Source organism: Bufo bufo, chromosome 8, assembly GCF_905171765.1.
Source record: "Bufo bufo chromosome 8, aBufBuf1.1, whole genome shotgun sequence".
Lineage (NCBI taxonomy): Eukaryota > Metazoa > Chordata > Amphibia > Anura > Bufonidae > Bufo > Bufo bufo.
In genome coordinates, this window is record NC_053396.1 from 20,323,600 (window position 1) to 20,346,892 (window position 23,293).

A 23,293-nucleotide genomic window follows, 5' to 3' on the forward strand; every position below is an offset into this window, starting at 1 on the left:
TCAGGCTGCAGTAGGGAGCGATATATATACTACTAGTATACAGTAATGATCAGGCTGCAGTAGGGAGCGATATCTACTAGTATACAGTAATGATCAGGCTGCAGTAGGGAGCAGTATCTGCTAGTATACAGTAATGATCAGGCTGCAGTAGGGAGCGATATATATACTACTAGTATACAGTAATGATCAGGCTGCAGTAGGGAGCAGTATCTACTAGTATACAGTAATGATCAGGCTGCAGTAGGGAGCAGTATCTGCTAGTATACAGTAATGATCAGGCTGCAGTAGGGAGCAGTATCTGCTAGTATACAGTAATGATCAGGCTGCAGTAGGGAGCAGTATCTGCTAGTATACAGTAATGATCAGGCTGCAGTAGGGAGCAGTACGTGTTACTGCAGAGCCTTATACATGAATCTTTATTCCCCCTTCTTTGTCGCTACAGTTGATATAAAAGTGCCTCTGAATGATGGGAGTCATGACTGTGGATGATGGTCGCACATAGGACCCCCTCCCCCTGCCCTGTGACTCTTATTAGTAAACATCTGTAGACAAGCCCCCCCGTGACCAGCAATGTTAGAGGGGACATGGCAGGTATCTGAGCCTCATTCATGAGCTGTCTGCCTGTCCAAGTGGAAAAGTAGGAGCCTGGAGTAATGCAGCACAAGAGGAGTTCTATTCTGCTGTTCCAAGCATGGAAACTTGTAATCATGGACAGTTTGCTCTTTTACAGAAATGCTCTGTTTGATGAATAGAAAAAAAACATTTCAAAGGGATTAAATAATAAAAAAAAAAAGTTCCTTTAACTTTGGATGAGAGAATGCAGGGTGCAGTGCTGGCCTGTGGCCGCTAGAGGGCAGCCGAGCGCAGAGGCTCCGCGTTATATCCAGCGCATTTCTGGGAGCCTTCCTTTCCCTGTGTCTCGGGTCCAGCAGGGAGGAATCTCCGTGTGCCGGCTGCTTAGGGACCCCCTAAAGTAAGAAGAGGGGGTGCACAGAGATCCGCCAGGGGTCAGGCTGCCATGGGTCCCAGCTCACCCCAGACCTGCCCACTGCCTCCCTCCCAAGGTACATGCCGGGTCCCCGGGGGGTGAGTGGCACTTGCACCAGTCCGGTGCCCACAGCGGGACCTGATGCTCTCACTCCGATGGACGTAAAGCCCCCGACCGAGAGAATGAAGTAACCGTGATGGAGCCGGTATCTGACCCGGGCTCCAGAATCCGAGCAGCCGCTTCCAGGGGGTGAGTACGGGGGAGGAAGGGGGTCCGGGGCGGGGGAGGCAGAAGTGGGGGGCTCCGAGGGTGGCGTGTATGTGTAGGGTCTGATAGGTGGGTGCATGGGACCCCCTATACTGAATGTACTCAGGGTCCCTGGTACAGTATGCATGGTACCCCCTATACTGAATGCACACAGGGTCCCTGGTACAGTATGCATGGGACCCCCTATACTGAATGTACACAGGGTCCCTGGTACACTATGCATGGGACCCCCTATACTGAATGCACACAGGGTCCCTGGTACAGTATGCATGGGACCCCCTATACTGAATACACACAGGGTCCCTGGTACAGTATGCATGGGACCCCCTATACTGAATACACACAGGGTCCCTGGTACAGTATACATGGGACCCCCTATACTGAATGTACACAGGGTCCCCGGTACAGTATGCATGGGACCCCCTATACTGAATGCACACAGGGTCCCTGGTACAGTATACATGGGACCCCCTATACTGAATACACACAGGGTCCCTGGTACAGTATGCATGGGACCCCCTATACTGAATGCACACAGGGTCCCTGGTACAGTATACATGGGACCCCCTATACTGAATACACACAGGGTCCCTGGTACAGTATGCATGGGACCCCCTATACTGAATGCACACAGGGTCCCTGGTACACTATGCATGGGACCCCCTATACTGAATGTACTCAGGGTCCCCGGTACAGTGCAGTATGCATGGGACCCCCTATACTGAATGCACTCAGGGTCCCTGGTACACTATGCATGGGACCCCCTATACTGAATGCACACAGGGTCCCTGGTACAGTATGCATGGGACCCCCTATACTGAATACACACAGGGTCCCTGGTACAGTATGCATGGGACCCCCTATACTGAATGCACACAGGGTCCCTGGTACACTATGCATGGGACCCCCTATACTGAATGTACACAGGGTCCCTGGTACAGTATGCATGGGACCCCCTATACTGAATGCACTCAGGGTCCCTGGTACAGTATGCATGGGACCCCCTATACTGAATGTACTCAGGGTCCCCGGTACAGTGCAGTATGCATGGGACCCCCTATACTGAATGCACACAGGGTCCCTGGTACAGTATGCATGGGACCCCCTATACTGAATGCACTCAGGGTCCCTGGTACAGTATGCATGGGACCCCCTATACTGAATACACACAGGGTCCCCGGTACAGTGCAGTATGCATGGGACCCCCTATACTGAATGTACACAGGGTCCCTGGTACAGTATGCATGGGACCCCCTATACTGAATGCACACAGGGTCCCTGGTACAGTATGCATGGGACCCCCTATACTGAATGCACACAGGGTCCCTGGTACAGTATGCATGGGACCCCCTATACTGAATACACACAGGGTCCCTGGTACAGTATGCATGGGACCCCCTATACTGAATGCACACAGGGTCCCTGGTACACTATGCATGGGACCCCCTATACTGAATGTACTCAGGGTCCCCGGTACAGTGCAGTATGCATGGGACCCCCTATACTGAATGCACACAGGGTCCCTGGTACAGTATGCATGGGACCCCCTATACTGAATGCACACAGGGTCCCTGGTACAGTATGCATGGGACCCCCTATACTGAATACACACAGGGTCCCTGGTACAGTATGCATGGGACCCCCTATACTGAATGCACACAGGGTCCCTGGTACACTATGCATGGGACCCCCTATACTGAATGTACTCAGGGTCCCCGGTACAGTGCAGTATGCATGGGACCCCCTATACTGAATGCACACAGGGTCCCTGGTACAGTATGCATGGGACCCCCTATACTGAATGCACTCAGGGTCCCTGGTACAGTATGCATGGGACCCCCTATACTGAATGTACACAGGGTCCCTGGTACAGTATGCATGGGACCCCCTATACTGAATGCACACAGGGTCCCTGGTACAGTATGCATGGGACCCCCTATACTGAATGCACACAGGGTCCCTGGTACAGTATGCATGGGACCCCCTATACTGAATGCACACAGGGTCCCTGGTACAGTATACATGGGACCCCCTATACTGAATGCACACAGGGTCCCTGGTACAGTATGCATGGGACCCCCTATACTGAATACACACAGGGTCCCTGGTACAGTATGCATAGGACCCCCTATACTGAATGCACACAGGGTCCCTGGTACAGTATGCATGGGACCCCCTATACTGAATGCACACAGGGTCCCTGGTACAGTATGCATGGGACCCCCTATACTGAATGCACACAGGGTCCCTGGTACAGTATGCATGGGACCCCCTATACTGAATACACACAGGGTCCCTGGTACAGTATGCATGGGACCCCCTATACTGAATGCACACAGGGTCCCTGGTACAGTATGCATGGGACCCCCTATACTGAATACACACAGGGTCCCTGGTACAGTATGCATAGGACCCCCTATACTGAATGCACACAGGGTCCCTGGTATAGTATGCATGGGGCCCCCTATACTGAATGCACACAGGGTCCCTGGTACAGTATGCATGGGACCCCCTATACTGAATACACACAGGGTCCCTGGTACAGTATGCATGGGACCCCTATACTGAATGCACACAGGGTCCCTGGTACGGTATGCATGGGACCCCCTATACTGAATACACACAGGGTCCCTGGTACAGTATGCATGGGACCCCCTATACTGAATACACACAGGGTCCCTGGTACAGTATGCATGGGACCCCCTATACTGAATGCACACAGGGTCTCTAGTACAGTACGCATGGGACCCCCTATACTGAATGCACACAGGGTCCCTGGTACAGTATGCATAGGACCCCCTATACTGAATGCACTCAGGGTCCCTGGTACAGTATGCATGGGGCCCCCTATACTGAATACACACAGGGTCCCCGGTACAGTGCAGTATGCATGGGACCCCCTATACTGAATGTACACAGGGTCCCTGGTACAGTATGCATGGGACCCCCTATACTGAATGCACACAGGGTCCCTGGTACAGTATGCATGGGACCCCTATACTGAATACACACAGGGTCCCTGGTACAGTATGCATGGGACCCCCTATACTGAATGCACACAGGGTCTCTAGTACAGTACGCATGGGACCCCCTATACTGAATGCACACAGGGTCCCTGGTACAGTATGCATGGGACCCCCTATACTGAATACACACCGGGTCCCTGGTACAGTATGCATGGGACCCCCTATACTGAATGCACACAGGGTCTCTAGTACAGTACGCATGGGACCCCCTATACTGAATGCACACAGGGTCCCTGGTACAGTATGCATGGGACCCCCTATACTGAATACACACAGGGTCCCTGGTACAGTATGCATGGGACCCCCTATACTGAATGTACTCAGGGTCCCTGGTACAGTATGCATGGGACCCCCTATACTGAATACACACAGGGTCCCTGGTACAGTATACATGGGACCCCCTATACTGAATGTACTCAGGGTCCCTGGTACAGTATGCATAGGACCCCCTATACTGAATGCACTCAGGGTCCCTGGTACAGTATGCATGGGGCCCCCTATACTGAATACACACAGGGTCCCCGGTACAGTGCAGTATGCATGGGACCCCCTATACTGAATGTACACAGGGTCCCTGGTACAGTATGCATGGGACCCCCTATACTGAATGCACACAGGGTCCCTGGTACAGTATGCATGGGACCCCCTATACTGAATGCACACAGGGTCCCTGGTACAGTATGCATGGGACCCCCTATACTGAATACACACAGGGTCCCTGGTACAGTATGCATGGGGCCCCCTATACTGAATGTACTCAGGGTCCCTGGTACAGTATGCATGGGACCCCCTATACTGAATACACACAGGGTCCCTGGTACAGTATGCATGGGACCCCCTATACTGAATACACACAGGGTCCCTGGTACAGTATGCATGGGACCCCCTATACTGAATGTACTCAGGGTCCCTAGTACAGTATGCATGGGACCCCCTATACTGAATACACACAGGGTCCCTGGTACAGTATGCATGGGACCCCCTATACTGAATGCACACAGGGTCCCTGGTACAGTATGCATGGGACCCCCTATACTGAATGTACTCAGGGTCCCTGGTACAGTATGCATGGGACCCCCTATACTGAATGTACACAGGGTCCCTGGTACAGTATGCATGGGACCCCCTATACTGAATGCACACAGGGTCCCTGGTACAGTATGCATGGGACCCCCTATACTGAATGTACTCAGGGTCCCTGGTACAGTATGCATGGGACCCCCTATACTGAATGCACACAGGGTCCCTGGTACAGTATGCATGGGACCCCCTATACTGAATGCACACAGGGTCCCCGGTACAGTATGCATGGGACCCCCTATACTGAATACACACAGGGTCCCTGGTACAGTATGCATGGGGCCCCCTATACTGAATGTACTCAGGGTCCCTGGTACAGTATGCATGGGACCCCCTATACTGAATACACACAGGGTCCCTGGTACAGTATGCATGGGACCCCCTATACTGAATACACACAGGGTCCCTGGTACAGTATGCATGGGACCCCCTATACTGAATACACACAGGGTCCCTGGTACAGTATGCATGGGACCCCCTATACTGAATGTACTCAGGGTCCCTGGTACAGTATGCATGGGACCCCCTATACTGAATGTACTGACAGGGTCCCTGGTACAGTATACATGGGACCCCCTATACTGAATACACACAGGGTCCCTGGTACAGTATACATGGGACCCCCTATACTGAATGTACACAGGGTCCCTGGTACACTATGCATGGGGCCCCCTATACTGAATGTACTCAGGGTCCCTGGTACAGTGCAGTATGCATGGGACCCCCTATACTGAATGCACACAGGGTCCCTGGTACAGTATGCATGGGGCCCCCTATACTGAATGTACACAGGGTCCCTGGTACAGTATGCATGGGACCCCCTATACTGAATGCACACAGGGTCCCTGGTACAGTATGCATGGGACCCCTATACTGAATGTACTCAGGGTCCCTGGTACAGTATACATGGGACCCCCTATACTGAATGTACTGACAGGGTCCCTGGTACAGTATGCATGGGACCCCCTATACTGAATAAACACAGGGTCCCTGGTACAGTATACATGGGACCCCCTATACTGAATACACACAGGGTCCCTGGTACAGTATGCATGGGACCCCCTATACTGAATGTACACAGGGTCCCTGGTACAGTATGCATGGGACCCCCTATACTGAATGCACACAGGGTCCCTGGTACAGTATACATGGGACCCCCTATACTGAATGCACACAGGGTCCCTGGTACAGTGCAGTTATGCATGGGACCCCCTATACTGAATACACACCGGGTCCCTGGTACAGTATGCATGGGACCCCTATACTGAATGCACTCAGGGTCCCTGGTACAGTATGCATAGGACCCCCTATACTGAATACACTCAGGGTTCCTGGTACAGTATGCATGGGACCCCCTATACTGAATGTACACAGGGTCCCTGGTACAGTATGCATGGGACCCCCTATACTGAATGCACACAGGGTCCCTGGTACAGTATACATGGGACCCCCTATACTGAATGCACACAGGGTCCCTGGTACAGTATGCATGGGACCCCTATACTGAATGCACACAGGGTCCCTGGTACAGTATGCATGGGACCCCCTATACTGAATACACACAGGGTCTCTGGTACAGTATGCATGGGACCCCCTATACTGAATACACACAGGGTCCCTGGTACAGTATGCATGGGACCCCCTATACTGAATGCACACAGGGTCCCTGGTACAGTATGCATGGGACCCCCTATACTGAATAAACACAGGGTCCCTGGTACAGTATGCATGGGACCCCCTATACTGAATGCACTCACAGGGTCCCTGGTACAGTATGCATGGGACCCCCTATACTGAATACACACAGGGTCCCTGGTACAGTATACATGGGACCCCTATACTGAATACACACAGGGTCCCTGGTACAGTATGCATGGGACCCCCTATACTGAATGCACACAGGGTCCCTGGTACAGTATGCATGGGACCCCCTATACTGAATGCACACAGGGTCCCTGGTACAGTATGCATGGGACCCCCTATACTGAATGCACACAGGGTCCCTGGTACAGTATGCATGGGACCCCCTATACTGAATAAACACAGGGTCCCTGGTACAGTATGCATGGGACCCCCTATACTGAATGCACTCAGGGTCCCTGGTACAGTATACATGGGACCCCCTATACTGAATGCACACAGGGTCCCTGGTACAGTATGCATGGGACCCCCTATACTGAATGCACACAGGGTCCCTGGTACAGTATGCATGGGACCCCTATACTGAATACACACAGGGTCCCTGGTACAGTATGCATGGGACCCCTATACTGAATACACACAGGGTCCCTGGTACACTATGCATGGGGCCCCCTATACTGAATGTACTCAGGGTCCCTGGTACAGTGCAGTATGCATGGGACCCCCTATACTGAATACACACAGGGTCCCTGGTACAGTATGCATGGGACCCCCTATACTGAATACACACAGGGTCCCTGGTACAGTATGCATGGGGCCCCCTATACTGAATACACACAGGGTCCCTGGTACACTATGCATGGGACCCCCTATACTGAATACACACAGGGTCCCTGGTACAGTATGCATGGGGCCCCCTATACTGAATACACACAGGGTCCCTGGTACAGTATGCATGGGGCCCCCTATACTGAATACACACCGGGTCCCTGGTACAGTATGCATGGGACCCCTATACTGAATGCACACAGGGTCCCTTGTACAGTATGCATGGGACCCCCTATACTGAATACACACAGGGTCCCTGGTACAGTATGCATGGGACCCCCTATACTGAATACACACAGGGTCCCTGGTACAGTATGCATGGGACCCCCTATACTGAATGCACACAGGGTCCCTGGTACAGTATGCATGGGACCCCCTATACTGAATAAACACAGGGTCCCTGGTACAGTATGCATGGGACCCCCTATACTGAATGCACACAGGGTCCCTGGTACAGTATGCATGGGACCCCCTATACTGAATGCACACAGGGTCCCTGGTACAGTATGCATGGGACCCCCTATACTGAATGCACACAGGGTCCCTGGTACAGTATACATGGGACCCCCTATACTGAATACACACAGGGTCCCTGGTACAGTATGCATGGGACCCCTATACTGAATGCACACAGGGTCCCTGGTACAGTATGCATGGGACCCCCTATACTGAATGCACACAGGGTCCCTGGTACAGTATACATGGGACCCCCTATACTGAATACACACAGGGTCCCTGGTACAGTATGCATGGGACCCCTATACTGAATACACACAGGGTCCCTGGTACAGTATGCATGGGACCCCCTATACTGAATACACACAGGGTCCCTGGTACAGTATGCATGGGACCCCCTATACTGAATGTACTGACAGGGTCCCTGGTACAGTATGCATGGGACCCCCTATACTGAATACACACAGGGTCCCTGGTACAGTATGCATGGGACCCCCTATACTGAATACACACAGGGTCCCTGGTACAGTATGCATGGGACCCCCTATACTGAATGCACACAGGGTCCCTGGTACAGTATGCATGGGACCCCTATACTGAATACACACAGGGTCCCTGGTACAGTATACATGGGACCCCCTATACTGAATGTACTCAGGGTCCCTGGTACAGTATGCATGGGACCCCCTATACTGAATACACACAGGGTCCCTGGTACAGTATGCATGGGACCCCCTATACTGAATGCACACAGGGTCCCTGGTACGGTATGCATGGGACCCCCTATACTGAATGCACACAGGGTCCCTGGTACAGTATACATGGGACCCCCTATACTGAATACACACAGGGTCCCTGGTACAGTATGCATGGGACCCCCTATACTGAATACACACAGGGTCCCTGGTACAGTATGCATGGGACCCCCTATACTGAATACACACAGGGTCCCTGGTACAGTATGCATGGGGCCCCCTATACTGAATGCACACAGGGTCCCTGGTACAGTATACATGGGACACCCTATACTGAATACACACAGGGTCCCTGGTACAGTATGCATGGGGCCCCCTATACTGAATGTACACAGGGTCCCTGGTACAGTATGCATGGGACCCCTATACTGAATGTACAGTGTCTGTAGGGTCTGATTGGCACCCATGTATAGTGTAGGTGGGTGCATAGGACCCCTTACTGAATTCACACATAGGGTCCCCTGTAATATGCTTCGGACCCCTTATTACATGCACACGTTGATCTCTTGCACTAATAGAGTACAGGTCATGCTCCTGGCAGACGGCGCGCAGTGTGTATGGGATCCTTATCTGTATGCCCTCATTGGGACCCCTGTATAGTGTAGGTGTGCGCATAGGACCCCTTTACTGACACACAGGGTCCCTGTACAATATGCACAGCACCCCTGCCTGAATGTACAGTGTCTATAGGGTCTGATTGACACCAATGTATAGTGTAGGTGGGCGCATAGGACCCCCTATACTGAATACACACACGGGGTCCTCGGTACATTGGATCGCTTGCACTAATATATAATGTAGTGTAATGCACTCATAGTGTGTATGGGATCCTTTACCGTGTGCACCCATTGGGACCCTTGTATAGTGTAGGTGTGTGCATAGGACCCCTCACTGCATAGTATTTCTTACACACTGACCTCATTATATGTATAGGACCCTTTTCTGCTCTCATTGGGACCGCTGGTACAGTATAGGTTTCTGCATAGGACCATAGTATTCCTTACGCTCTGCACTCAGGGCCACTTATGTATGGGATACGTTTTGTATGCGCTCGTTGGGACCCCCGTATATATAGGTGTCTGCATGAGATCCCTTAGAGAATTTCATTGCTCGTCCTCTGTGAGTTATAGGAGATCTGAGTTGATAAGGGGCCGTGCATCATTGTTTGGACAGTGTATGCCTCCGCGAAGGCTGTTATGGGGCCGCTGGTACAGTGCAATGTATGGGGCCGCTGGTACAGTGCAATGTATGGGGCCGCTGGTACAGTGCAATGTATGGGGCCGCTGGTACAGTGCAATGTATGGGGCCGCTGGTACAGTGCAATGTATGGGGCCGCTGGTACAGTGCAATGTATGGGGCGGCTGGTACAGTGCAATGTATGGGGCGGCTGGTACAGTGCAATGTATGGGGCGGCTGGTACAGTGCAATGTATGGGGCCGCTGGTACAGTGCAATGTATGGGGCCGCTGGTACAGTGCAATGTATGGGGCCGCTGGTACAGTGCAATGTATGGGGCCGCTGGTACAGTGCAATGTATGGGGCGGCTGGTACAGTGCAATGTATGGGGCCGCTGGTACAGTGCAATGTATGGGGCCGCTGGTACAGTGCAATGTATGGGGCCGCTGGTACAGTGCAATGTATGGGGCGGCTGGTACAGTGCAATGTATGGGGCGGCTGGTACAGTGCAATGTATGGGGCGGCTGGTACAGTGCAATGTATGGGGCCGCTGGTACAGTGCAATGTATGGGGCTGCTGGTACAGTGCAATGTATGGGGCGGCTGGTACGGTGCAATGTATGGGGCGGCTGGTACAGTGCAATGTATGGGGCCGCTGGTACAGTGCAATGTATGGGGCCGCTGGTACAGTGCAATGTATGGGGCGGCTGGTACAGTGCAATGTATGGGGCGGCTGGTACAGTGCAATGTATGGGGCCGCTGGTACAGTGCAATGTATGGGGCTGCTGGTACGGTGCAATGTATGGGGCGGCTGGTACAGTGCAATGTATGGGGCCGCTGGTACAGTGCAATGTATGGGGCCGCTGGTACAGTGCAATGTATGGGGCCGCTGGTACAGTGCAATGTATGGGGCCGCTGGTACAGTGCAATGTATGGGGCCGCTGGTACAGTGCAATGTATGGGGCCGCTGGTACAGTGCAATGTATGGGGTGGCTGGTACGGTGCAATGTATGGGGCCGCTGGTAGAGTGCAATGTATGGGGCCGCCGGTACAGTGCAATGTATGGGGCCCCTCCTTCTTCCAAAGTGGATGGCATTACTGAATGCAAGCATAATGTGTATGGATGAGCTCATTTCCAATGTGAGTAAAAGAGGAAAGTCGTGGTGACTGAGTGTGCACTCAGTGATAGAAGGGAGTGAAGTGTCCTGCACAGCTAGCCCCCCAGACTGCAGACGTCTATATGCAGCACTATGTATGTGCCGACCTGTCCTGCACAGCTAGCCCCCCAAGGCTGCAGACGTCTATATGCAGCAATATGTATGTGCCGACCTGTCCTGCACAGCTAGCCCCCAGACTGCAGACGTCTATATGCAGCACTATGTATGTGCCGACCTGTCCTGCACAGCTAGCCCCCCAAGGCTGCAGACGTCTATATGCAGCAATATGTATGTGCCGACCTGTTCTGCACAGCTAGCCCCCCAGGCTGCAGACGTCTATATGCAGCACTATGTATGTGCCGACCTGTCCTGCACAGCTAGCCCCCCAAGGCTGCAGACGTCTATATGCAGCAATATGTATGTGCCGACCTGTCCTGCACAGCTAGCCCCCCAGGCTGCAGACGTCTATATGCAGCACTATGTATGTGCCGACCTGTCCTGCACAGCTAGCCCCCCAGGCTGCAGACGTCTATATGCAGCACTATGTATGTGCCGACCTGTCCTGCACAGCTAGCCCCCCAGACTGCAGACGTCTATATGCAGCACTATGTATGTGCCGACCTGTCCTGCACAGCTAGCCCCCCCAGGCTGCAGACGTCTATATGCAGCACTATGTATGTGCCGACCTGTCCTGCACAGCTAGCCCCCCAGGCTGCAGACGTCTATATGCAGCACTATGTATGTGCCGACCTGTCCTGCACAGCTAGCCCCCCAGGCTGCAGACGTCTATATGCAGCACTATGTATGTGCCGACCTGTCCTGCACAGCTAGCCCCCCAGACTGCAGACGTCCATATGCAGCACTATGTATGTGCCGTCCTGTCCTGCACAGCTAGCCCCCCAGACTGCAGACGTCCATATGCAGCACTATGTATGTGCCGACCTGTCCTGCACAGCTAGCCCCCCAGGCTGCAGACGTCTATATGCAGCACTATGTATGTGCCGACCTGTCCTGCACAGCTAGCCCCCCAGGCTGCAGACGTCTATATGCAGCACTATGTATGTGCCGACCTGTCCTGCACAGCTAGCCCCCCAGACTGCAGACGTCCATATGCAGCACTATGTATGTGCCGTCCTGTCCTGCACAGCTAGCCCCCCAGACTGCAGACGTCCATATGCAGCACTATGTATGTGCCGACCTGTCCTGCACAGCTAGCCCCCCAGGCTGCAGACGTCTATATGCAGCACTATGTATGTGCCGACCTGTCCTGCACAGCTAGCCCCCCAGGCTGCAGACGTCTATATGCAGCACTATGTATGTGCCGACCTGTCCTGCACAGCTAGCCCCCCAGGCTGCAGACGTCTATATGCAGCAGTATGTATGTGCCGACCTGTCCTGCACAGCTAGCCCCCCAGGCTGCAGACGTCTATATGCAGCACTATGTATGTGCCGTCCTGTCCTGCACAGCTAGCCCCCCAGACTGCAGACGTCTATATGCAGCACTATGTATGTGCCGTCCTGTCCTGCACAGCTAGCCCCCCAGGCTGCAGACGTCTATATGCAGCAGTATGTATGTGCCGACCTGTCCTGCACAGCTAGCCCCCCAGGCTGCAGACGTCTATATGCAGCACTATGTATGTGCCGACCTGTCCTGCACAGCTAGCCCCCCAGGCTGCAGACGTCTATATGCAGCACTATGTATGTGCCGTCCTGTCCTGCACAGCTAGCCCCCCAGACTGCAGACGTCTATATGCAGCACTATGTATGTGCCGTCCTGTCCTGCACAGCTAGCCCCCCAGGCTGCAGACGTCTATATGCAGCACTATGTATGTGCCGTCCTGTCCTGCACAGCTAGCCCCCCAGGCTGCAGACGTCTATATGCAGCAGTATGTATGTGCCGTCCTGTCCTGCACAGCTAGCCCCCAGGCTGCAGACTCTATATGCAGCACTATGTATGTGCCGACCTGTCCTGCACAGCTAGCCCCCAGGCTGCAGACGTCTATATGCAGCACTATGTATGTGCCGACCTGTCCTGCACAGCTAGCCCCCCAGGCTGCAGACGTCTATATGCAGCACTATGTATGTGCCGTCCTGTCCTGCACAGCTAGCCCCCCAGGCTGCAGACGTCTATATGCAGCAGTATGTATGTGCCGTCCTGTCCTGCACAGCTAGCCCCCCAGGCTGCAGACGTCTATATGCAGCACTATGTATGTGCCGACCTGTCCTGCACAGCTAGCCCCCCAGGCTGCAGACGTCTATATGCAGCAGTATGTATGTGCCGACCTGTCCTGCACAGCTAGCCCCCCCAGGCTGCAGACGTCTATATCTAGCACTATGTATGTGCCGACCTGTCCTGCACAGCTAGCCCCCCAGGCTGCAGACGTCTATATGCAGCACTATGTATGTGCCGACCTGTCCTGCACAGCTAGCCCCCCAGACTGCAGACGTCTATATGCAGCACTATGTATGTGCCGTCCTGTCCTGCACAGCTAGCCCCCCAGGCTGCAGACTCTATATGCAGCACTATGTATGTGCCGACCTGTCCTGCACAGCTAGCCCCCCAGGCTGCAGACGTCTATATGCAGCACTATGTATGTGCCGACCTGTCCTGCACAGCTAGCCCCCCAGGCTGCAGACGTCTATATGCAGCACTATGTATGTGCCGTCCTGTCCTGCACAGCTAGCCCCCCAGGCTGCAGACGTCTATATGCAGCACTATGTATGTGCCGTCCTGTCCTGCACAGCTAGCCCCCCAGGCTGCAGACGTCTATATGCAGCACTATGTATGTGCCGACCTGTCCTGCACAGCTAGCCCCCCAGACTGCAGACGTCTATATGCAGCACTATGTATGTGCCGACCTGTCCTGCACAGCTAGCCCCCCAGGCTGCAGACGTCTATATGCAGCACTATGTATGTGCCGACCTGTCCTGCACAGCTAGCCCCCCAGGCTGCAGACGTCTATATGCAGCACTATGTATGTGCCGACCTGTCCTGCACAGCTAGCCCCCAGGCTGCAGACGTCTATATGCAGCACTATGTATGTGCCGACCTGTCCTGCACAGCTAGCCCCCCAGGCTGCAGACGTCTATATGCAGCACTATGTATGTGCCGTCCTGTCCTGCACAGCTAGCCCCCCAGACTGCGGACGTCTATATGCAGCACTATGTATGTGCCGACCTGTCCTGCACAGCTAGCCCCCCAGGCTGCAGACGTCTATATGCAGCAGTATGTATGTGCCGACCTGTCCTGCACAGCTAGCCCCCCAGACTGCAGACGTCTATATGCAGCACTATGTATGTGCCGACCTGTCCTGCACAGCTAGCCCCCCAGGCTGCAGACGTCTATATGCAGCAGTATGTATGTGCCGACCTGTCCTGCACAGCTAGCCCCCCAGGCTGCAGACGTCTATATGCAGCACTATGTATGTGCCGACCTGTCCTGCACAGCTAGCCCCCAGGCTGCAGACGTCTATATGCAGCACTATGTATGTGCCGACCTGTCCTGCACAGCTAGCCCCCCAGGCTGCAGACGTCTATATGCAGCACTATGTATGTGCCGACCTGTCCTGCACAGCTAGCCCCCCAGGCTGCAGACGTCTATATGCAGCACTATGTATGTGCCGACCTGTCCTGCACAGCTAGCCCCCCAGGCTGCAGATGTCTATATGCAGCACTATGTATGTGCCGACCTGTTCTGCACAGCTAGCCCCCCAGGCTGCAGACGTCCATATGCAGCACTATGTATGTGCCGACCTGTCCTGCACAGCTAGCCCCCCAGGCTGCAGACGTCTATATGCAGCACTATGTATGTGCCGACCTGTCCTGCACAGCTAGCCCCCCAGGCTGCAGACGTCCATATGCAGCACTATGTATGTGCCGACCTGTCCTGCACAGCTAGCCCCCCAGGCTGCAGACGTCTATATGCAGCACTATGTATGTGCCGTCCTGTCCTGCACAGCTAGCCCCCCAGGCTGCAGACGTCTATATGCAGCACTATGTATGTGCCGACCTGTCCTGCACAGCTAGCCCCCAGGCTGCAGACGTCTATATCTAGCACTATGTATGTGCCGACCTGTCCTGCACAGCTAGCCCCCAGGCTGCAGACGTCTATATGCAGCACTATGTATGTGCCGACCTGTCCTGCACAGCTAGCCCCCAGGCTGCAGACGTCTATATGCAGCACTATGTATGTGCCGTCCTGTCCTGCACAGCTAGCCCCCCAGGCTGCAGACGTCTATATGCAGCACTATGTATGTGCCGTCCTGTCCTGCACAGCTAGCCCCCCAGGCTGCAGACGTCTATATGCAGCACTATGTATGTGCCGACCTGTCCTGCACAGCTAGCCCCCAGGCTGCAGACGTCTATATGCAGCACTATGTATGTGCCGTCCTGTCCTGCACAGCTAGCCCCCAGGCTGCAGACGTCTATATGCAGCAGTATGTATGTGCCGACCTGTCCTGCACAGCTAGCCCCCCAGGCTGCAGACGTCTATATGCAGCACTATGTATGTGCCGACCTGTCCTGCACAGCTAGCCCCCCAGGCTGCAGACGTCTATATGCAGCACTATGTATGTGCCGACCTGTCCTGCACAGCTAGCCCCCCAGGCTGCAGACGTCTATATGCAGCACTATGTATGTGCCGTCCTGTCCTGCACAGCTAGCCCCCCAGGCTGCAGACGTCTATATGCAGCACTATGTATGTGCCGACCTGTCCTGCACAGCTAGCCCCCCAGGCTGCAGACGTCTATATGCAGCAATATGTATGTGCCGTCCTGTCCTGCACAGCTAGCCCCCCAGGCTGCAGACGTCTATATGCAGCACTATGTATGTGCCGTCCTGTCCTGCACAGCTAGCCCCCCAGGCTGCAGACGTCTATATGCAGCACTATGTATGTGCCGACCCATAAAGCTTTGAACTCCATAATCACTTCTGTAGGGAGAGGGATTAAAGTTTTACTCAACCAAGCGCAAGTTAAAGTGATCCTCATGGCCGGCTTTTCCCAGGGGATATCCTTGATATTGTTGAGTTTGGTCATTTACTTTTGGGTTCTTATAATTAGCCAACAATTAGTTCCCTGTGGGTGAGATTAACACGGCGGATCGAGCCCGTGTGAACGATGCTCTAATCCCAGGCAGATTACCCCACGTGAAAACTGTTGATCCTTATTACAGTACAGTAAGGGGCCGGGATAAACTCTCGCTCCCCCCATTGTGGTTTCCTGGTTAATGCCGAGCATTATCGGGTATAGACGGTCAAGTGTCGGAGAAGGAGACGGCTCATCCATGAGATTTACTTTTTGGCTGCCTCAGCAGAATTTGCCAATTTGGGATACTTTTTTGTATTAAGCTGCTAGTATTTGTATATCAATTTATCCTGTGTGTATAGATAGGATGTATACAGTAATATATCAGTCTATCCCATATATATACCCGTATATATAGGATGTATACAGTAGTATATCAGTCTATCACATATATATACCCGTATATATAGGATGTATACAGTAGTATGTCAGTCTATCCCATATATATATACCCGTATATATAGGATGTATACAGTAGTATATCAGTCTATCCCATATATATACCCGTATATATAGGATGTATATCAGTCTATCCCATATATATACCCATATATATAGGATGTATACAGTAGTATATCAGTCTATCCCATATATATACCCGTATATATAGGATGTATATCAGTCTATCCCATATATATACCCGTATATATAGGATGTATACAGTAGTATGTCAGTCTATCCCATATATATATACCCGTATATATAGGATGTATACAGTAGTATGTCAGTCTATCCCATATATATATACCCGTATATATAGGATGTATACAGTAGTATATCAGTCTATCCCATATATATACCCGTATATATAGGATGTATACAGTAGTATGTCAGTCTATCCCATATATATATACCCGTATATATAGGATGTATACAGTAGTATATCAGTCTATCCCATATATATACCCGTATATATAGGATGTATATCAGTCTATCCCATATATATACCCGTATATATAGGATGTATACAGTAGTATGTCAGTCTATCCCGTCCAAAGAAAAATATTTTGTTGGACCGCCTTTAGCTTTGATTCCGGCCCGCATTCGCTGTGGCATTGTTTCCAGAAGCTTCTGCAATGTCACAAGATTTATTTCCATCCAGTGTTGCATTAATTTTTCACCAAGATCTTGCATTGATGATGGTGGAGTCTGACCGCTGCGCAAAGCCTTCTCCAGCACATCCCAAAGATTCTCGATGGGGTTAAGGTCTGGATTCTGCGGTGGCCAATCCACGTGTGACAATGATGTCTCCTGCTCCCTGAACCACTCTTTCACAATTTGAGCCCGATGAATCCTGGCATTGTCATCTTGGAATATGCCCGTGTCATCAGGGAAGAACAAATCCATTGATGTAATAACCCGGTCCTTCAGTATGTTCAGGTAGTCGGCTGACCTCATTCTTGGAGCACATGCTGTTGCTGAACCTGGACCTGACCAACTGCAGCAACCCCAGATCATAGCACTGCCCCCACAGGCTGGTACAGTAGGCACCAGGCACGATGGGTGCATCACTTCATCTGCCTCTCTTCTTACCCTGATGTGCCCATCACTATAGAACAGGGTAAATCTGGACTCATCAGACCACATGACCTTCTTCCATTGCTCCAGAGTCCAATCTTTATGCTCTCTAGCAAATTGAAGCCTTTTTTTCTGGTTTGCCTCACTGATTAGTGGTTTTCTTACGGCTACACAGCTGTTCAGTCCCATTGTGCGTGTGGAAATGCTCTTACTTTCACTATTAAACATAGCCCTGAGTTCTACTTCGACTTACTTCGAGTTTTCTTCGATTTGATTTCACCAAACGTTTAAGTGATCACCGATCACGATCATTCAGGATTTTTTTCCGGTACATTTCTTCCTCGAATACGATGGGTCCCCACTATCCTTCCAGTTTTTTATAATGCGTTGGACAGTTCTTAACCCAATTGTAGTAGTTTCTGCAATCTCCTGAGATGTTTTCTCTGCTTGATGCATGCCAATGATCTGACCCTTCTCAAACAGACTAACATCTTTTCCACGACCACGAGATGTGTCTTTCGACATGGTTGTTTAAGAAATGAGAAGCAACTCATTGCACCAGTCGGGGTTAAATAACTTGTTGCTGAAAGATAATCGCCCATGCAGTAATTATCCAATAGGAGGCTCAGAACTACCATAGGATATGTATATAATTGTATATCAGTCCATCCTGTATATATAGGATATGTATATAGTTGTATATCAGTCCGTCCTGTATATATAGGATATGTATATAATTGTATATCAGTCCGTCCTGTATATATAGGATATGTATATAATTGTATATCAGTCCATCCTGTATATATAGGATATGTATATAGTTGTATATCAGTCCGTCCTGTATATATAGGATATGTATATAGTTGTATATCAGTCCGTCCTGTATATATAGGATATGTATATAGTTGTATATCGGTCCGTCCTGTATATATATGGTGTATATAGTTGTATATCAGTCCGTCCTGTATATATAGGATATGTATATAATTGTATATCAGTCCATCCTGTATATATAGGATATGTATATAGTTGTATATCAGTCCGTCCTGTATATATAGGATATGTATATAATTGTATATCAGTCCGTCCTGTATATATAGGATATGTATATAGTTGTATATCAGTCCGTCCTGTATATATAGGGTGTATATAGTTGTATATCAGTCCGTCCTGTATATATAGGATATGTATATAATTGTATAGCGATGCTCCATATAAACATAATAGCTAAACATACTGTATACCATAGGATGTGTATATATTTGCAGCACGCACGCCTTCGGAGCCCGACACTGCGAGGTTTATTCACTATATTTGGTGAATTTTTGCACAGTCGGGTATGAGAAGAAGCATTAGCTTTCAGCACGGGATGAGCTCAGCCATAAATTCATGCAATTCGGAGGTGAAGCCAGGGTAAATGACATGTGTATGACTTAAAGGAGAACAGTTAAACCTTAAATTGCACCCCAGGCCGTGCTCCAGGGGCCCGTCTTAGCCCAACAGACATGACTGCAGCGAGAAAGGATCAGTCACTCAACACTTTCCCCGGATGACGCCTTAATCCCTGCAATATATGTCAATGGCAGGATCTGGAAGTGACAGGAGGTCTAAGGAATAGCAGAGCGGGGTGGGCAGTGTCTGAGAGAGAGCGCTGCTCTGAAGCTCATCCACTGTCCCTCAGCCCTTAAATACAATTACAGTTGCATGTGGCCACCGCCACAATACAAGTTAGATGTAGCAGAGCTCCATTGGTAATTTGACTCTTTGGCTTTTATATCAGTCCGTCCTGTATATATAGGATATGTATATAGTTGTATATCAGTCCGTCCTGTATATATAGGATATGTATATAGTTGTATATCAGTCCATCCTGTATATATAGGATATGTATATAGTTGTATATCAGTCCGTCCTGTATATATAGGATATGTATATAGTTGTATATCAGTCCGTCCTGTATATATAGGATATGTATATAATTGTAGATCAGTCCGTCCTGTATATATAGGATATGTATATAATTGTAGATCAGTCCGTCCTGTATATATAGGATATGTATATGATTGTAGATCAGTCCGTCCTGTATATATAGGATATGTATATAGTTGTAGATCAGTCCATCCTGTATATATAGGATATGTATATAGTTGTATATCAGTCCATCCTGTATATATAGGATATGTATATAATTGTAGATCAGTCCGTCCTGTATATATAGGATATGTATATGATTGTAGATCAGTCCGTCCTGTATATATAGGATATGTATATAGTTGTAGATCAGTCCATCCTGTATATATAGGATATGTATATAGTTGTATATCAGTCCATCCTGTATATATAGGATATGTATATAGTTGTATATCGGTCCGTCCTGTATATATAGGATATGTATATAGTTGTATATCAGTCCGTCCTGTATATATAGGATATGTATATAGTTGTAGATCAGTCCGTCCTGTATATATAGGATATGTATATAGTTGTAGATCAGTCCATCCTGTATATATAGGATATGTATATAGTTGTATATCGGTCCGTCCTGTATATATAGGATATGTATATAGTTGTATATCAGTCCGTCCTGTATATATAGGATATGTATATAGTTGTAGATCAGTCCGTCCTGTATATATAGGATATGTATATAGTTGTAGATCAGTCCATCCTGTATATATAGGATATGTATATAGTTGTATATCGGTCCGTCCTGTATATATAGGATATGTATATGGTTGTAGATCAGTCCGTCCTGTATATATAGGATATGTATATAGTTGTAGATCAGTCCGTCCTGTGCATATAGGATATGTATATAGTTGTATATTAGTCCGTCCTGTGTATATATAGGATATGTATATAGTTGTATATCAGTCCGTCCTGTATATATAGGATATGTATATAGTTGTATATCGGTCCGTCCTGTATATATAGGATATGTATATAGTTGTATATCGGTCCGTCCTGTATATATAGGATATGTATATAGTTGTATATCGGTCCGTCCTGTATATATAGGATATGTATATAGTTGTATATCGGTCCGTCCTGTATATATAGGATATGTATATAGTTGTATATCGGTCCGTCCTGTATATATAGGATATGTATATAGTTGTATATCGGTCCGTCCTGTATATATAGGATATGTATATAGTTGTATATCGGTCCGTCCTGTATATATAGGGTATGTATATAGTTGTATATCAGTCCGTCCTGTATATATATGGTGTATATAGTTTTATATCAGTCCGTCCTGTATATATATGGTGTATATAGTTTTATATCAGTCCGTCCTGTATATATAAGATATTTCTATAGTTCTGCTGAATCTAGGTAGAGGTCAGATAGGAGGAATATGAGCTCAGACCCTTAACTTACTCCATATTGGCGCCTCTTTAACGCCACCTTGCATGGCAGGTAATCTATAGAAACTGGCAGCTGACAAACATGGCGCGGCGGGTAATTGGCAGATGCCCTGCAGTCAGATCTAGATTGAACACCTGGACTGGGGGGGGGGGGGATCTCACATCCTGAAATGCGCCAGTACACCCTTGCCCCTACTTGCCCTAACCCCTTTTGCACCTACAGGGTGAGGATTAACCCTTTAGTGTGGTATGTTGCCAGTCCAGGTCATGTCATTCATTCTTGGTGTAGTATAAACAGTGCATCGTCTTGTACTGCTACCCCCCAACAGTCTAGGCATGTGTAGAGCTCGGTGTCAGCAGGTTCTCCCAGTCCCTGGTGGCATGCTGGGACTTGTAGTTCAGTATTATCACCCCAGGCAAAGCGTGGCCTGTAATGATGAGTCCTTTAGTTTTGCATCAGTTGGTGACGGCGGGGTGGACATCGCTGTAGTAAAGGTGCCGGTGCTGACAGCCAAGTGAAATTTTTGAAGTCTAATGTCTGTGGGGCCTGGCTGGTGACCTTTAACCTGTCTGATCCTTATTTACCTAGAGATAAGTGGCATCAGATGTATCTGGTGGCTGCTTATTCCCCTCTTGTATTAAAATGACATACGGGGTGAATACCTAATGACAAGCTGCGGCCTGTATTTTACTCCAGAGCTGCATTCACAGTTCTGCCCCTTCTGTTGTTTTTAGTGACAACTAGCTGAATTGTGAATGCAGCTGTGGGGTATAAAGCAGGTTGCAAACTGGGGACAGAAGAAAATGAATAATGCAATGTGCTTTGTAGTTCAGAGGCTTGCACACAAATTGTAGAGCTCCACAGCACAACTCGGACTGTTACCCACACCGCACCACGACTCGTTCCGGAATCTGTTTTGGGATGGAGCTGAATAGGTCTATCAGCCATAGAACTTGCAATTTGCCACTTCTTTTCATACTGCCATAGAGTTCCAGGAGTTAAATATTGATGACTTGTCCTCAGGGTAGCTCATCAATATCAGATCGGCGAGGGTCCGACACCCCGCACCCCCGCCGATCAGCTGCGGTGACTGGGTGTGCGCTGCAGCCTCTTCCACGGCCCCATTGGTCTTTGTACAGCTCAGTTCCATTCAAGTGAATGGGAGTAAGCTCCAATACCAAGCACTGTACAATATGGGTGATCAATTCCTGGAAAACCCCTTTAAATGATACGCTTCTGTGTGCCGGTGCCGGAAAGTTAGAATGGTGTGTGAATGCGGACGTATCGTTTAGCGTGCATGTGCCGGTGCCTTCGAGGGATGCTTTACCCCTATGACCAGCATAGATTCCTTTTCGATGATATGAATCTAGCTCCTGCTCCCGCGTTTACCGATTGGTCTTTTATGCTCCATTGTTTTGTCGTGGATCTAATTCTACGTTATTTAGTCCCTTTTTTCCGTCCCGAGGACCCGTGGAATGTGTGTTTCTGGCTCAGGCTGTGACTTGTTGATGTATGGCGCATTCAGTGTGATACGGAATAGCTGTGTGAACCTATAGAGCCGCCTGTGCGTTCTCGTAGGCTATCCCCCGCTCCCACATTATCTCACTGACCGTCCGAAAAGGATACAATGGACGTCGTTGATGAAGGCCGGGCATGCTGCCAAACCGTCCTCTTTTGCATTGTATGCATATTTTTTGTGCATTCCTCCTAATTGCACCACATTAGCCCCTGCCCGTTATTAATGGCGGTGAGCGCCCCTGGTTGTTACAAACATATATATAAAGAGCTGCTCTGCCCACATAACGCGCCTTACTTCTTCCTTTTCATGCACATTTCATAACACTCATTCGGTCGACAGGTATCCTCCGCGATCTCCACTATGCACATGCAGCTTAGCATGCACGTGTTCTGAAGGTGGAGAGGTGATAAAGCTGCCTGCAGCAGCTTAAAG

General features: G+C 50.1%; 1 protein-coding gene across 1 annotated transcript in view; it reads left to right on the top strand.

Annotated features, from left to right (window-relative positions):
* The first annotated feature begins 917 nt into the window (after window positions 1–917).
* COL27A1 (collagen type XXVII alpha 1 chain) overlaps window positions 918–23,293 on the top strand; it is a 282,597-nt gene continuing 260,221 nt past the window's right edge. The window contains exon 1 of the mRNA XM_040404975.1: window positions 918–1,237. Coding sequence (XP_040260909.1) covers window positions 1,185–1,237 — 53 coding nt within the window. The 5' untranslated portion in view covers window positions 918–1,184. The remainder of the gene's footprint in view (window positions 1,238–23,293) is intronic.